Genomic DNA, 16,516 nt, shown 5'->3' with positions numbered 1-16,516 from the left:
CGTGTACTCGTGTTCCGATCTACGTTTAGCCTCGTACCCAGACCTTTCGCTGGGGACCGTTATACGGGACACAGAGAAAGGTCTGGGTACGAGGCTAATCTACGTTCCGATCCGACGGATCCGTGTTCACATTCCAAGCACGCCGCTGCCTTGTCGAATTCTTCTCGTCGAAAGACATGGCTACAGCAGAAGAAGCCGTTTCCAGTCTGAGCCTAAGTCAAAAGGACATCAGAGAAGCATCGGGCGAATCGATTCGACGCGCCGCGGCGAACCGTCGTCAGACGAAACGCATGAAAGGTCTCCACCTCATCATGGCCATATTCGTTCCTTCCGCAGTCGGATTCCACGTCGACACGAGCTATCTAATTCGCCCGACAGTAGATGCCTGCCCGACATGGAGTCAGTCGACTGTCGTTGCGGGGGCGGGGCTCATGATGGGTGTCTTGGGTCTAACGGGTCTCGTAAGCGGACGGCTATTGGATCGCTACGGTCCAACAACGTTTCTCTTCGTCGGAACTCTTACCGGTGGACTGGGATGGCTCGGATGCGGTGTCACGGTGTTAGCTTGCGATAAAGCTCCCATTGTCACGCAAGTCTTTTACATAATCTCGTTTGCGTGCATCGGCGTGTGCCTCGGTCTCAACTACATAGCCGCTGTTCAATCGCTACTGTCGTGGTTTCCCAAAGACAGGGGCAAAGCGAACGCGTTCTTCGGTGTGAGTCGCAGCACCGGCTCGATTCTCATCGCCGAGCTGCTCATCTTCTGTCAGACTCTCGTCGAAACGAGGCGAATGAAAGCCGGCGCGATCTACTTCATCGTTGGAGTCATTCTCGTCGGTGCTACGGGCCCCTTCATTCAATTCGTTCGATTTTCTCCTGAACGAAAATCGACGGCTGGCGATAGACGTTTGAGCTTGAAGGATATACTTCGAACTCGACAATTCCAAATAATTCTCTTCGGCTATTTTGCAAATTTGTTTCCTAGCTGGGGCATTGAAGGAAGACTGGATCCAATTCTTAGAACCGCTTGGGGCTCTCCGAACGCTCCAGTCGCCCAAATGGCGTTTGCTGTACTAATGGGCTACTCAATAGGCCGCTTTATTTGGGTCTTCACTGCAGACTGCATAGGAATAGTGAACGTTTGGAAGATATGCAGCATCATTGAAGCGGTGTGCCTTTTCGGTCTTCCGTGGACCATCTACGACGAAACAAAGGCTGGAGCCATTGCCTCGGTATGCCTAGTTGCTACTCAGTTTGCCGTGTTTTCGGGCATAAAGTGCACCGTAGCTGCGCTGTGCAATGCCACCTTTGGAGCAAAGAATGCAAGCGCTGCGTTGGGAGCGGCTATGGTAGGATACGGCACCGCCGGACTAACGGGACCCCTCGTATGTCAGTTCACGTATAGTGCGTTCGGAAACTATCGACCGTTTCTGTTTGGTACGGTAGCGCTTCCATTGCTCGCTTTTGTGTTTCTGTGGTTCATCAAACCTTTGAAGCAGGAAGAGCAGACAAACAACGAAAGGAGGAGTGACTCTAACGGAAGTGCGATTAAGTCAGAACGAAAGTACGAAGGAGACAATGAGAGATCTCTTTTGCTTTCGGAAGAAAGATCGTTCTGACCATAGATTCTCCAGTATCTATGTTCTGACCCAGCCCCGCGGGGGGCGTCGTTTTGTGTTTTTGGGGTGCACGAATGCACTTTGCAACCACCGTTCACTGATTGAATTTTTTCGTGTATACCGGGCAACTCGCCTCCGGCATTTGTATGCAAACGAGGTCACTTCACTGACTAACGCGCGCGAGCCATCTCAGGCTTCACGATGCATCCGGCGCCTTCTACCAGGAAACGACTATCCCCTGCAGCCGAAAGACTTCCCGAAACACCGACTTACTATCGCCGATCGATATTCATTCTCTCCTGTCTCGTCTACGCGAACACGCTCGCCGGCGAGCTCGTTTTCGACGATCACGAAGCGATCGTAACGAACCGCGACGTCCGGTAAGAGCGTAGATCCCGCGCGCTACCGAACAGCTGAGCGCTCTTGCAAAAAAGAGCGCCCAAGAAACGCGCAATATTGACACAAGACGTCTTTGTTCTCATCCAAGGCCGTCAACGCCCCTCAAGACGATATTCGCGAACGATTTCTGGGGCGTTCCCCTTCGCAGCAACGACTCGCACAAGTCGTATCGACCGCTGACCACTCTGACGTTCCGTTGGAACTACGCCGTTCACGGTCTCGAGCCGTGGGGCTATCACGCCTTCAATGTCGTTCTTCACGCCGCCGTCGCGACGCTTCTGTTCGGCACGTGCAGTATCCTGTTTCGAAGCGAAAAAGCGAGCTTTCCCGTCGCTCTTCTGTTCGCTCTCCACCCAATTCACACGGAAGCGGTGAGACGATTCAGATGATAGTATGCAGTAGCTCCGCCTCTTTTGAATTCGATTAGCGGCACGTGACCTTTGACACGTGAGCGATTATAAATGATTTCCTTTTAGGTTGCGGGCGTTGTGGGTCGCGCTGATCTGCTAGCGGCTCTCTTTTATCTTTTTGCCTTTCGCGCTTACGTCAAGGGATTGGAAGGTGGAAGGGGTTCGGTGTCGTATGGATGGCTCTGCGTCATGGCTCTCTGTGCCGGATGTTCGACGCTGTGCAAGGAGACGGGTATCACTGTTCTAGCGTCTTGCGCCGTCTACGATCTTTTCTATGCATGCGATTTGGAAGACGCGTGGGAAATAGTTTCGTTGATACTAAAGTCAGAAAATTGCATTTGTTTTGATAAATTAATCTCTATCTATTCCTTAGAGCAAACACTTCGTCTAAGTGGGTCAGGTCCTTGGCAAAGAGATTCGTCTTTCTGGGTGCTACCCTCTCTTTCTTTCTGGCCTTTAGAATCTACTTTCTAGCTGGGGGCGTAGCAACGTCGTTCGTAGAATCTGACAATCCCACTCTGTTTGATCCCGATTGGACGACGCGATTTCAAACGTACTCGTACTTGTGCGCATTTAATGCGTGGCTTCTCCTCTATCCTTCTGGGTTGTGCTACGACTGGTCAATGGACAGTATACCGCGAATTAAGACTCTAGGTGATATTCGAAACCTTTGCACTATTCTCGCCGCACTTGGATTAGCAGTACTCGTCCTATATGGTATAATTCTTTATGAGACCATCTTCATTTGACGAGCTTTCGTTGTCACAGGCTTGTTTTGGAGGCAGTCGACTGCCGACGGTAGCAGCTCCGAGCCCAACGGAAGTGTCCAAAATGTGACAATTTATAAAGAGGCTGCGAAGAAACGCAAATTGCGTTTTCAAAGGCGGATCGTGGTCATTGGGCTGTGCTTGACTATTGCCCCCTTCATTCCCGCTTCGAATCTCTTCTTTCCAGTTGGTTTCGTTATCGCCGAACGCGTTCTTTACATACCCAGCATCGGGTTCTGCGTTCTCGTTGGATTGGGACTGGAAACTGTTCGTGGAAAGATGAATAGGCGGTGGTTCTCTTTCCTATTCTATTGCCTACTCTTTCTCTTCGCGTCGAAGACAATTCAACGTAATAGTGAGTGGCTCGATACGAAATCTCTTGCCGAATCCGGCATCAAAGTCAATCCCAATAATGCCAAAGTTCACCTGACGCTTGGCAATTATCTAGCTCAAAACGTATGCAATTAATTAATTATTACGAATTTTCTTATTAGTAGCTGTTACTTATTATGTAGGGATTGCGCGCCTGTGAGAGAAGCTATAGGGAAGCAATACGACTTCGTCCTCATTATGCTGCAGCATGGACTAATCTCGGATTGGTTCTATTAAATACAGGTTTTTCTAGCCAAACAATTTTTACATTATCTGTCAATTCAACGTCTTTAGAAAGACCAGAGGAAGCCGAGGAAGCGTATAGGACGGCTTTGAAGCACAAGCCTGCTAGTGCTGATGCTAGTACAAATTACGGGCATTTGTGTCGCATTCAAGAACGATGGAAGGAGGCTGATACGCTGTACAGGATTGCTCTGAAGAAGAGGCCCCACGATCCCGGTCTCAATTACAATTTGGGCTTGGTTAATGAGGAAATGGAGAAATTGGATGTATGAGCCATATAGAAAGATAGAGAATAGAAATTTAGCCGTTTTCTAGATTGCCGAAGGGCATTACGAGCACGTGCTGCGTGTTGAACCTTCTCACGCTGATGCCGCCTTTCGTCTTGCGCATCTCTTGGCAACGACCACTTCTACTCACGTGCGATTGAAATCGAATTCATTGGCTGTAGGAAAAAGAGCTGAAAAGGTGGGAAAACTTCGATGATGAAGCAAATATCGGATATTGTTAGTATGCTAATAGGCGGAAAGTGTTTACCGTTCTGCTTTGCAGTACAGATCGGACTACGTTGACGGATGGATATCTTTAGGAGAGTTGCTATTGCATAACGTGAGGCTACCTTTAGACGAATTTGGTTAATTATTCAATTATAATTTTATTCTAGAATGATTTGGATGATGCTGAAATGGCTTTTCGTAGGGCAACGGGCCTAGACTCAGCACAACCATCAGCTTATCTTCTTCTCGGAAAAACAATGGAGAGAAAGGGAGTTACAGATGAAGCGGCTAAAGCGTACAGAACGACTTTGCAACTCGATCCCTCTAATACCCAAGCTAAACAGTTGCTGGCCAATCTTTTCTGACTTTTGCTAATTAATTAGTTTATTAAGTTCCTAGGTTTAATTAATTACGCCTCTGGCTACTGGCATCATAGATATAAGAGAAGCATCATTGCCATAGGCGGTAAGTAAGCCACATTTGCATTTGTGGGCCAGGGGCAATCATAGCCTAAGCTCTACAGTACCGAAAGAAAGTTTCGAGGACAGACGAGTTCACGCTGGCTTCACAGCGAAGTGAACGTAAGGAATCTACAAGTGCGTGGGGGGGAGGGGGGGGGGGGGGGGGGGGGGGGGGATACGACTGAGAAGCGCCTTCTAAGTTTATCTAAGCTATCTAAACGCGCTAGCTGTCTTATGACGTTCATGCAGATATCGCCGTTAAGAGTGTGAAGTCAGCGATGGGGCAGAAATCTAGGCCACGCCCTGTTTGCGCATGCGAAATTCACAGTGTCTCAGTTGTTCGGCGGCGGTCGGTCTCGGCAATGTCTCGCAGCGTCAGAATCGTGTATGGCACCGTGGAATTTGGAAGGAGGATGAACGCCGACGAGGTAATTAGACGATACTTTCTTTGACTCATGCAGAGTTTCGAGTTTCACTCACGTAGAGCCAGAAAGTCGTCGAATTGTTTCTCAGCAAGGGTTACAGCGAGCTCGACACGGCAAGAATGTACGAAGAAGGACTCATCCTTTTAATTAAGTTCGTTGGCAAAGTGAAATTATAGGTACTCAGACGGAATGACCGAAAAAATCATTGGAGAGTTTCCAGATTCAATCAAAAGCAAAGTACAGGAGTTAGGTGCAAAGCTTAGCAACGTTGGTGCTACTTTTTTTTTGTTCTAAGGCTAGTATTGCTACCAAGGCAAACCCATACACTTCTGGTTGGTCCAGTTTGGCGTCGGGTGTGATTTAATTAATTAACCTACTTCTTTAGATTTAAATGCAATCGGAATTGCTGCTCAAATGTCGGAGTCTCTCCACTGTCTCCAATCAAAGTGCGTTGATATTTTCTACTTGCATATGCCGGACCACAACACACCGATAGAGGAGACACTTCAAGCGTGTCATCAGCTATATACAGGTAGTAGAATAAAATTTGTTGGACACGTGAGACTGTAGAATACCGGGTGGTTAGAGGGCAAATTTAAAGAATTGGCCTTGTCTAATTACTCTGCGTGGCAAGTGGTAAGTCTTATCATTTTTATCTGAACGAGTAAGGAGCATGCTGCTTTTTAGGCGGAAATCTGTTGCATCTGTCAGCGAAATGGATGGGTATTACCAACAGTGTGTCAGGGTACCCATGTATAATGCCATAACGAGGTGAGATAAACGTATCAATCAAGTAAGCGTGGTCTTTCTATCTGAATTTAGATCAGTTGAAAAGGAATTGTTTCCTGCACTGCGTAATTTTGGAATGCGCTTCTATGCATACCATCCTGTCAGTAAGATGCTGAGCAGAGAAAATGCCTATTGGATTTTTCCTTTCAGCTGGCCGGCGGGCTTTTGACGGGAAAGTACAAGTTTGAATCAGTCAACAAACCAGAAGAGCAGCCAGTTAGTCGATTTTTTGGAATTGGAGGCTTTTTGACAGAAGGGTAAATTTTAATTACATGTGCATTTACGTACAAGTGCACACCTGGTCATTTCTTGTCAAGGTTTCGACGTAACTATTGGAAGGAGCACAACTTTCGTGGAATTGAGGTCATTTCTGAGGCTTTGAAGGACGCGTATGGTTTGAATGACAATGGAGAGCTGCGAGTCTCACTGACTGACGCTTCCCTGCGTTGGCTCAAACATCATTCCATGTTGTCAGGAGAACAGAACGGTATACTTTAGTTTCACACTAAAGTTGAGAAGATTTCTATGTATCTATAATATAGATGGAATTGTTTTTGCAACGTCTAATTATGAGCAGATGGTAGAAAATTTGGCTGCTTTTGAAGGAGGTCCTTTGGAGCCGGGTGAGTGAGAGTATTGTTGTATCACATCTTTTATTAGGATAATAATTCTTTTGGTTCACTAGTTGTTGTGTCTGCTTTTGACACTGCGTGGGATATGGCCAAGGCTCAATGTCCTGACTATTTTCGTTGATTGGATTGCTTTTTTCACTGATACTCGATTAAAGCCACAACATGCCCACAGGAAGACAGAATCACATGACATCACATGACACCAGCTGAGAGAGCTAGGGAATGCATGGTACCCTAATAGTCTTTTAGAGAGAAGTCGCGGAGGCACCGGCGCACCGCTTCTACGCCAGTAATAAATTCTCTGTTCTCGACAATGGCACTGTGGAATTTGAGAGGAGGATGAAGAGGAGGATAAACGGACCCGGATAAACGCCGACGAGGTAATTAGACGATACTTTCTTTGACTCAGAGCAGTGGCGGATCGGGGAGAGGGGGGTCTGCTGTCTTTCACTTGATGGTAAACAGGCCATATCGGCAGGTCCAGCCGTTGGTCGACCAAAAAGTATAATTTGGTTTTATTTGCAGCCAAGCCACGGCTTGCTTCGATCGGAGCGGAAGGCGAGGTGTTGTCCGGGGTTAAGGCTTAATACGGGACTCGTTTGAACTCTGTCGTGCCGTTTGAAGCCGTTTGGAGCCGTGAGCCGTGAGCTGTGAGTAACAGAACGATGAAGGTAAGAGCAGCGAAGCTTTGACGGCCTGTTTCGCCGCGTCACTCCCGTTACGCGTTTGTACAGTGCTGAATAAGCTTTCGCACGTTCCCCATCCTTTCCCTGCCGACTTAATCTTACGCTTAGAAACACACACACAGAGAAAGAAAAATTGTCACGTGCGCGAAAGTGAGAGTTTGGGGTCCAAAGCTAGATGGTCTGGGGCAGAGCTATGAATAAATATTTATTATTTAAATATTTATTTATAGCTCTGGTCTGGGGGCCACACCCTTTGCTCTGTCTGAGCAAATAGCCTTGCTCTCAGACGAGTTCGTGGTTCATTGCCAGTGCATTTTTCTTATGCTATAACGCAAGCAGAGCAGCGCCTTTTGCACGTAGGAGTGTAGCTTATCTATTTTCTTCTTTTTGTAGGACAATTTCTTTGAAGAATGCAAGCCTTACATGAAAGTGAAGCACGCCATTTTGGCACGTTATCTGGGCGGATGGAAGCCCGTGCTTAGCAGCTCTGACAAAATAAATCGACTAGTGTACATTGACGGGTTTTCAGGACCCGGAAAGTACAGCGACGGAAGTGACGGGTCTCCTCTCTGCGCGATGAAATTGCTTCTCCGTCACGGCCGCCGTCACAAGGATGTCTACAAGTCCATTGAAATGGTGTTTATAGAATTTGACGGTCAAAAAATTGCATCCCTGAGAAAAAGCATAGAGAAACATATCTCTCTCAATCGGCTGGACTCCGGCGTGAATACTAAAGTTCTATGTCTGCAAGGAAAGTTCGCCGATGTAATTACAGATTATCTTTATAAAAATGAAATTGAGCTGGGAACGTCAGCTGTTTTTGCTTTTGTTGACCCGTTTGGTTACACAACAGCACCAATGGAAGTGGTCCAAAGACTGTTGCATTGCAGTCCAAAAGCAGAAGTGATGGTCAACGTAATGAGCAGCTACATGAATCGCTTCAAAGGAGTTCTGGAGCAAAGAAGTGGCATACAGAAAGCACTCGGCATTTCTGAATTTGAGTATGATCAGCTCAGAAGCGGAGAACTCAAAGGAGCTGAAGGAATTGCCGACGTGTACCCCACAAAGGCGCACGGCGAGATCAGCAGTGCCGAGGGTAAACCGAAAACTCCTTGTGATATTCGAAGATGCGTTTGATCCGGGGTTCCTATCTACTGTGACGTCACCGTTTTATGTACATTTTGTTCAAAATACGGGAGAGTATGACATCACAATAAATGTGATGTCATAAAGGCACCTGTGTGTGTGATTGGCCTAAGAGCGATTGTGACGTGAGCGTTACCGACAGACAGACAGACAGAAACACACTTTGGTTTTTGGGCGATCACGTTTGAGAGACCCTGGTGTTCGGGGAAAAACATTGCAATTATGTAGGTATGTACAGTATGTAGGTAGGACTGAGCTGTAGGGGCTAAGGGCAGTGATGACTACGTGAATATGTGGCAACATAAAAATTTATGACGTCACCCTATGTAATGCACTCGCGTACGGTAAGCTGTGGGAGGCTCTGCATGATGGCAACACGGTGAACACCGGGCCATCATTCTCTAGTATTTGAAGGTCCGTCCTGCCCGGAGGCAGGGGGGGTTTTGCACTAAAGTGCGCTAGGAACACGCCCTTTTTGAAAAGGGTTTTATTCTGCTCTCAGAACTTTTACGAAAGGTTTCATTAGTGATTCGAGCTTCTCTTTAGCATGCCTTATAGCTGCAATAGTGTATTCGCCGTAGACCGAATCCCTGAGAAGATAGCCAACGCGCTTTTAGTCCGCCTGGCTTCGGTCTCTGAGACACTTAACAGCCTCACTTTTTTGCACGAAGGCTTCTTCAATGTCCTGCCTCTCTCCACCATAACTGATTTATTCTCTTGCGCTTCGTCTTCGGGTAATATCGGGCAATTATCTATAAAATCCACATCATCGGTCACAATGACCGTTTTGACTGACCGATATTTATGAAGAAATTAACTAAGGAATGCCTGGCTTTTCTGTGCTGCATGTCCAGCGGCACAGATGCCCTATACTAGCCTAATAAACGAACCGGAAGCCTTGAGGTATGCGGCCATAATGAATACCTTCAACTTGGTTACAATCGATCACGGCGTCTCTTCCCAATTGATAGTTTACAGAAGCTGAAATATTAGAGTACGTCCTTCTCTTAGAAGTGCCTGCAGATGATAATTTGTTTCTACTTTGAAAATTATAGCGTCGTCAGCCTAAAGTCCTTTTCTAAAAGTTGTAAGAGGTCAGTTTTCTTGTTACAGATTAAATTATTGTGAAGAGAAGAACATGGGTACTCTAATATAGAAGCTATTATAAGCCACATATAGCATCCCCAGTAGACGCCATGCAATTGCGCCGTCGGGTCTTCCACTCACTGAATGGCTATTATACTGCCTTCAGAAATCAACTAATCAGTGTCCTAGTCAACTGAATACAATCGATCATGTTTGATTCTTTGCACAGAACTGTATCGCCACCTCCCATTTTCGAGTCCTTGTCTACATCTTCAGAATCAGATCTTGCATGGCTTAAATCAATAACGAGACTTCTTACTAGAACATTGAAGAAACTGCAGCTGCAAAAAAAAGCAGCGACCTGGTAGAAAAAAACGGGCTGCAGGAGCCGATTAGGTCAGAAGCCCGTGCAGCGATATGCCACAACAAAGAAATGCGAAAATTGGCCAGTGCGCTGTTTGTGCTAAGTTATGCTCCTATCAACCGCTACAATAGTGTGTTTCAAGAGAAAAAACGAAGATTTCAGGTAGGGGCGTGTTCCTAGCGCACTTTAGTGCAAAACCCCCCCTGCCCGGAGGGGGATTTTCACGAGCGCGCGCTAACAGATTCAGGTTTTTTCGAAGAGCGTTTTTTCTTTGGATCTATTCACGTTGGCGTTTCTCTCGATTTGATTGTGGTGGTCAGTTTCCTAATGCCTATCAGTTCGCTTTGTTTTGAGCTTCGAACACCTTTCGTTTCGATTTTCGAGTCGCGGCATTTCCCGGCCGTGTTCCTTTTGATTGCTTTCTTTCCGCCGGTGCCTCTTATTTTTTAGGCTCTATAGGTACATTGTTCCGGGTGGAACAAATGCAAAATCCTCGTGTTTTGGAAAAAGCACGATCGATACAGTCATCGAAATTTTTCTTTTGATAACAAACTGCTGAACAGACATCAACGGAAGCGATGTCACTCCCTGTGTTGAGTAGCGTTTGACGCTTCTGCCACTTCCGTTTGCTCAGAAAATGCTTGTTTCTCTTTGGAACGGTGGTTATCGCGTGAAACGCTAACCGAGGCGGCAGAAGCTTCAACGGCTACTCAAACAGAGAGTGTGATTTCTGACGTTGATAACGTGTTCGGCAGTTTGACATTAAGAGAAAAATTCGATTATTGCAATATAAAGGGACTCAGCCATTCATTGAGCTACAAGCAAAACACAAGAAGTTACTACAGTATATTGGAGTTTCTTTGCTGCAACAGCTGCTATTTAACATGAGCAACTGCTCTTCTTTTTCTTCTCTTCTTTTCCTGGCACGTTTAATTTGAAAACGAGAGCATTAGCAGTCTCCTGCACAGATTCCTACAAAGAGTGTTATATTCTCGTTTTGTGAGATCAGTAACTGTTTCTCACGATGAATTTGTCAGTCTGCCGTTTAATAATTTTGCGAACAAGATTTGATACAACCTAAAGAAGAGTGATCATAACGTTGTTTAATTAAAGAAACACCAGATGTTCATTAATTAACGGACAATCGGTGCTCTTAAAATCCACTAAAAATTATAGTAACGTTGCCATGGACAAAATAAAGTGTTGGTTATTACAGCGAAAGAAAGAAATATTAAAAAGACTTCCGCAATTACGAATTACGAAGCTGTTCTCTCCGTTTCAGTCAAACAGACAGACTGTCTACTACAAATCGAATATATACGCAGCAAACACCTACTTTCACTAAATGGGAAAAAGCAGTAAACCTAAGTGTCTGCTGGCTACGGAAAAAGGGCAGATTCATCCGCCATTCTCTCTATAGTTGCTATCCTAGGTTGAAATTTCCCGTAATTCTTTCTCAGTTACGCATTGTAATTGTGGTTAGTGTAAGTCCGCTAAACAGCTCTACAGACTAACGGAGAGAACACTTTTTGTTTTGGCCAATCACTGTCAATCATGCGTTCGCGATTGGTTGTTGTGTTGAAGATTATTTTAATAATAGGCCTGCTTAATAACAATTTCTTTTTCTTTAGTCCTAAATGTTTTATTTTTACCTTTTCAATATCTTCTGATCCTATTTTGGCACTTGTCTCTACGTATGGTATAAAATACTTATTCGCCATTTTCATCCCATCATGAAGCGAAACTTGACGCAAATTTTCAGCGTCTCTTTTGTTTCCAACAAGAATCATTTCGTAACCTGGATCGGCCCCCTAAGGTAGAGTTTTAATATTATATTATTGCTTTAATTAATAAACAGAATAGTGTTTTAACCCCCTCCACTTGTTCAATCCACTGAGGAGTGTCTTCAAATGTCTCCTTTGACGTTATATCAAACACAACAATGACTCCCTGTAGGTCACACGGCACACGTTTGCAATTAGTTGAGTAGCCTCTATAAAAGAATGCCTTGTACGTTTCCTTCCCCTACTTCCCTGCTCCTTATAAATATAAATATATTTCATAGCTGTTTTTTAATTGCCGCTTGTTGTTCGTTATTTCAGGTTTGTCAGGCATTTAGGAAGATTGAATAATGCATTTTTGTCAGGTTTAGGGATGTTTATTTCCGACGAATGGGTTTTGTGCTTATCTGGTCTTTGGCGTTTGCCCCCTTTGCCTCGTTGTAACTTACCCAATGCATTTTTTTGCGCAAAAATATAATACAAAACGTTTTCTGTGCACACTTTTAAAACTAAAAAGCAAACCTTGCATAGGTATGTACACTGTTTTTAGACGCTACACCGTACTTAGTTAATATTGGCGGTGTAGAGATAAGTAAAGGGCATAAACATTTGTATTTGCTTGCTTCAACAAACGGCCATCGCGTAAGTTAGAATTATCTAATAAGAGAGCTCAGTTTTAGAACAGAAATTGCAGTCAATGCTGGACTAGGAAAGAAGACTAGAATTACTGTAGTAGTCAGTATAGTGTACTATCAAATAATTAATTAAAGAGCCCCACACTAGTGCTAGAGCTCTCTTATTAATTTATTAGAGCAGTGGAAGTGGAAGGAGCCGAAGTAAGCGCTTGAATCACGTGAGAGAGAACGCTTAGATCTAGGTCAGAGTCCCGTATCAAACGTCGGACAACATCAAATCTCAGCTAGCTTACCGGGTTCCCTGCTTGGCAGGGCCGACTGTGTGTCAGTTCATTTTAAAGCTTAGGTGAGTAGCATCTCTGGCATACAGCAGTTGCGGAGTCATCGAATCGCACATAGAAGCAAGAAGGGTTTTTTGTCTGTTTCCTCGCGTAATCTAATCTCGAACGGACATCCTCATATTCCGGACATCGAGATTTTCTGCTAAACCGTACACTTTGAGAAAGAAACCGCTTACTGATCGAAAGCTCTATTTTCTACCTCTACTTAGCGATTCCGTTTAGAGTATCAACGCTGGTCCGACCTGCGGTCGCCGAAAAAATCCAGTTTGAAAATAGGCAGTTGACGCACTTCTATATCAAGAGTCGGACTAAACTGGATTCTCTTCGGTAAGTGCATGTAAGCACTTCTAGTATCCGTGATGTAAGCCTAATACGCTAAGGAAAGATAAGAATCAAGCAAAAGTGGCGGCATATAAGAAAAGTCTTAAATCGAGCAACAGTACTCGCATTCGACTAAACCAACATAGTTTCGTTCATCGCGAGACACCAATCCGAGCTCTGCGGGTGTTACCAGTGACGGATGCAGTTTCAAATGGGAGGGGGGGGGGGGGGGGGGGGGGGTCTGGGAGCGTCGCCTCCAAGCAGAAAATTTTTTAGAGGGCGTTGTTTTTTTGGCTAAATTTCCGCGGTTCTGGGCTAATTGCTAATCGCCCATTGGTCACCGCAGTTCGCATAACTCCGTGTTTGTAAGGCGCTTTCATCTAAAAATTCTTCTTGTCACAAAAAATCTTTTCAAGTCTAAAAAAGGGGAGTCTCGAGACCCCACTTTGATCCACCATGCACTGGATACTAACAAGATTTACTGCTCGCCTGTGCCCTTTGAGAAAACCGACTAAAATGTGTGTAAGGGACCCGGAATCCTTGATAAAAAAAACTGCGAAGAGCTCTAATCGATGCCACGCAATCTACAAAAGTGCGTTAGAAGCTCAATAACGACGATTGCAAGTACGATTTGCGGGACAATAATTATAATTTTAGCCACTTTCGCTTGTTTTATCAGAATTTTCGAGTTACATCATGATGGACTTGTCGAATAGAATCCAATTTAGAAGTGCCCGACTCTTGATACAGAGGGGCCTCTTTTCGGCGACCGCAGGTCGATCGGCGTACGTATATATAGACATCGCTTTTGATTGATATGTCGCAAAGTGTACGGTTGACGAGAAAATCCCACTGTCCGGATGTGACGGTGTCCGTTCGAGCTTAGAACATCCATCTATGCTTAGACTACCCGAAAAAATAACAAACAAACCCTTCTTGCTAGCCGTGTGCCAGAGATACTCCCTAACCCTTTTAATCACTTTAGCTTTCAAAATAACTGACGCGCAGTCGGCCCTGTCAAGCAGGGAGCGCGCGAAGCTGTCCGAGATTTGATGTTATCCGACTTTTGATACGGGACTCTATCTACGAAGGTCGACTTATGTCTTTTTTACTACGTGCCTGCGCTCCTCGTAAATGAAGATTTAGTATACGGTTAGAACGCCTTTCGATATCGCCAGTGTCCCTTAATTAAGTATAGATCAATCGATTTTTGCTTTGTAAGCAAGTAAGGAGGAATATTATATAGGCACCACAGCTTTATCTTGTGCAGAACGTTATCCACGAAAACATGAGTATCTGCCACATCGGCATCTACGGAAACATTTTAGGTAGTCTCTAATCCCTGGTAACCACTGCCATTACTCATAGTTATTTCCGGAGACCCAACAAAGCCCTTATGACGAAACTGGACAAAAAGAGAGGTTTTCCCAACGCTGCTGCTTCCGACAAAGACAATCTTTAGTGACTTCTGCCTTCCCGTCTCTAAAGCTGCTGCCATAGAGGATATTAGAAGGAAGTGGCCGTTTAGCGCATGCGTATTTGCTTACGGTGAAAGACAAGAACGCCCACATTTGCCTGTCATTATTAATCATTGCATTTCCAGTGACAGATTGCATGTTTGATTTGCTTCGACTTCTACGCTAACATTGCGCAGCGTGGCTTGTTCTACAAATTCGACATCGCTTGAATGAACTGACCTGCATTACCCAATCCCATCATCTTCATAGTCTCTTTCAAACGCTCCTGCTTCTCCAACACTAATTCCTATGAGAGAAAATATTTACTCCTAATGGTTTTACTGAGGTCAAACGAGTCATTACTCTGACGACGGTTGACAAAAACTCTGATGCAAGTAAAGGAAATCGTTTTATAAAGTTTTACCTAAAGGAGATGTTCACTTAAGAGCCGCAAGCATTCATTATTAGAAAGGTGCGAAACTGAGGTGCAAAACTGAGGTGCAAAACTTAAAATGGCAGCTGTCAGTGCTATGTTTTTCTTATGTATCCGTGACGTTAGAAATTTGAGCGAGCGAAAAATTTGTTTATTGAATTGTTTATGATCTTCTGCCCCCTAAAATTTTTTTCTGGAGGCTTTGCCCCCACGCACCCCCGTTTTTAAATCCACTGCAGAGTTTCGAGTTTCGCTCACGTAGAGCCAGAAAATCGTCGAATTGTTTCTCAGCAAGGGTTACTTCGAGCTCGACACTGCAAGAATATACAAAAAAGGACTTATCCTTTTAATTAACGTCGACAAAGTGAAATTCTAGGTACTCAGACGGAATGACCAAAAAATCATTGGAGAGTTTCCAGATTCAATCAAAAGCAAAGTACAGGAATTAGGTCATTTTAGGTGCTGCTTTTATTGCCACCAAGGCAAACCCATACACTTCTTGTTTGTCCAGTTTGGCGTTGGGTGTGATTTAACCTATTTCTTTAGATGCAACCGGAATTGCTGCTCAAATGTCGGAGTCTCTCCACTGTCTCCAATCAAAGTGCGTTGATATTTTCTACTTGCATGTGCCGGACCACAACACACCAATAGAGGAGAGACTTCAAGCGTGTCATCAGCTATATAAAGGTAGTAGGAATAAAATTTGCTCTAGACGGACATGTGAGATTGTAAAATGGGTTGTTAGAAGGCAAATTTAAAGAATTGGCCTTGTCTAATTGTTCTGCGTGGCAAGTGGTAAGTCTTATCATTTTTATCTGAACGAGTAAGGAGCATGCTGCTTTTTAGGCGGAAATCTGTTGCATCTGTCAGCGAAATGGATGGGTATTACCAACAGTGTGTCAGGGTACCCATGTATAATGCCCTAACGAGGTTTAGATCAGTTGAAAAGGAATTGATTCCCGCACTGTGTCATTAAGGAATGCGCTTCTATGCATATCATCCTGTCAGTAAGATGCTGAGCAGAGAAAATACCTATTACGGTAGATTTTTCCTTTCAGCTGCCCGGCAGGCTTTTGACTGGAAAGTACAAATTTGAATCAGTCAACAAACCAGAAGAGCAGCCAGTTAGTCGATTTTTTGGAATGGGAGGCTTGATGACCGACGGGTAAATTTTAATTACATGTGCATGTACGTACAGGTGCACACCTGGTCATTCTTGTCAAGGTTTCAATGTAAGTAATGGAAGGAGCACAACTTTCGTGGAATTTCCAAGGCTTTGAAGGACGCGTATGGTTTGAATGACAATGGAGAGCGCAGCGAGTCTCACTGACTGACGCTTCCCTGCGTTGGCTCAAACATCATTCCATGTTGAACAGAACGGTTTCTTTCACATTAGAGTTGAGAAAATTTCTAGATGGGATTGTTTTTGTAACGTCTAACTATGAGCAGATGGTAGAAAATTTGGCTGCTTGTGAAGGAGGTCCTTTGGAGCCTGGTGAGTGAGAGTATTGTTGCATGACATAAAGTTTTTATTAGGATAATAATTCTTTTGGTTCGTTGTGTCTGCTTTTGACACTGCGTGGGATATGGCCAAGACTCAATGTCCTGATTAATATTTTCGTCGATTGGATTGCTTTTTTCACTGATATATGCGA

At 44.7% G+C, this 16,516-nt stretch overlaps 2 protein-coding genes, 2 long non-coding RNA genes and 2 pseudogenes across 5 annotated transcripts; 4 read left to right on the top strand and 2 right to left on the bottom strand.

Moving 5' to 3' along the window:
• The first annotated feature begins 56 nt into the window (after positions 1 to 56).
• Positions 57 to 1,793, top strand: LOC136195632 (uncharacterized). Its single transcript, XM_065985020.1, has one exon. It carries the CDS (start codon positions 177 to 179, stop codon positions 1,617 to 1,619), a length of 1,443 nt encoding a protein of 480 aa, XP_065841092.1. The 5' UTR covers positions 57 to 176; the 3' UTR covers positions 1,620 to 1,793.
• A 27-nt stretch (positions 1,794 to 1,820) lies between these two features.
• Positions 1,821 to 4,669, top strand: LOC136195474 (protein O-mannosyl-transferase TMTC2-like). The gene is made up of 11 exons (XM_065984798.1): positions 1,821 to 1,999; positions 2,107 to 2,389; positions 2,495 to 2,751; positions 2,889 to 3,145; positions 3,197 to 3,462; positions 3,535 to 3,651; positions 3,711 to 3,810; positions 3,862 to 4,076; positions 4,126 to 4,275; positions 4,330 to 4,416; positions 4,472 to 4,669. Exons 1-11 carry the CDS (start codon positions 1,821 to 1,823, stop codon positions 4,667 to 4,669), a joined length of 2,109 nt encoding a protein of 702 aa, XP_065840870.1.
• Positions 4,670 to 4,701: 32 nt separating this feature from the next.
• Positions 4,702 to 8,763, top strand: LOC136195633 (aflatoxin B1 aldehyde reductase member 3-like; annotated as a pseudogene).
• Positions 8,764 to 10,623: 1,860 nt separating this feature from the next.
• On the bottom strand, positions 10,624 to 13,148 carry LOC136195763 (uncharacterized). Of its 2 annotated transcripts, XR_010671940.1 has the most exons (5): positions 12,603 to 13,148; positions 11,766 to 12,547; positions 11,546 to 11,704; positions 10,917 to 10,970; positions 10,624 to 10,865 (listed from the first exon to the last, which is right to left on the bottom strand). It is a non-coding gene; the product is annotated as an uncharacterized lncRNA (long non-coding RNA). The 2 variants fall into 2 exon arrangements; XR_010671939.1 differs by having other exon boundaries at positions 10,635 to 10,865; positions 11,766 to 13,148.
• A 70-nt stretch (positions 13,149 to 13,218) lies between these two features.
• On the bottom strand, positions 13,219 to 14,489 carry LOC136195762 (uncharacterized). The gene is made up of 3 exons (XR_010671938.1): positions 14,334 to 14,489; positions 14,222 to 14,282; positions 13,219 to 14,154 (listed from the first exon to the last, which is right to left on the bottom strand). It is a non-coding gene; the product is annotated as an uncharacterized lncRNA (long non-coding RNA).
• A 573-nt stretch (positions 14,490 to 15,062) lies between these two features.
• On the top strand, positions 15,063 to 16,402 carry LOC136195473 (aflatoxin B1 aldehyde reductase member 3-like; annotated as a pseudogene).
• The last annotated feature ends 114 nt before the right edge of the window (positions 16,403 to 16,516 follow it).

The sequence above is a fragment of the Oscarella lobularis genome, chromosome 14 (genome assembly GCF_947507565.1).
Source record: "Oscarella lobularis chromosome 14, ooOscLobu1.1, whole genome shotgun sequence".
NCBI lineage: Eukaryota > Metazoa > Porifera > Homoscleromorpha > Homosclerophorida > Oscarellidae > Oscarella > Oscarella lobularis.
This window is presented reverse-complemented; position numbering and strand designations above follow the sequence as displayed.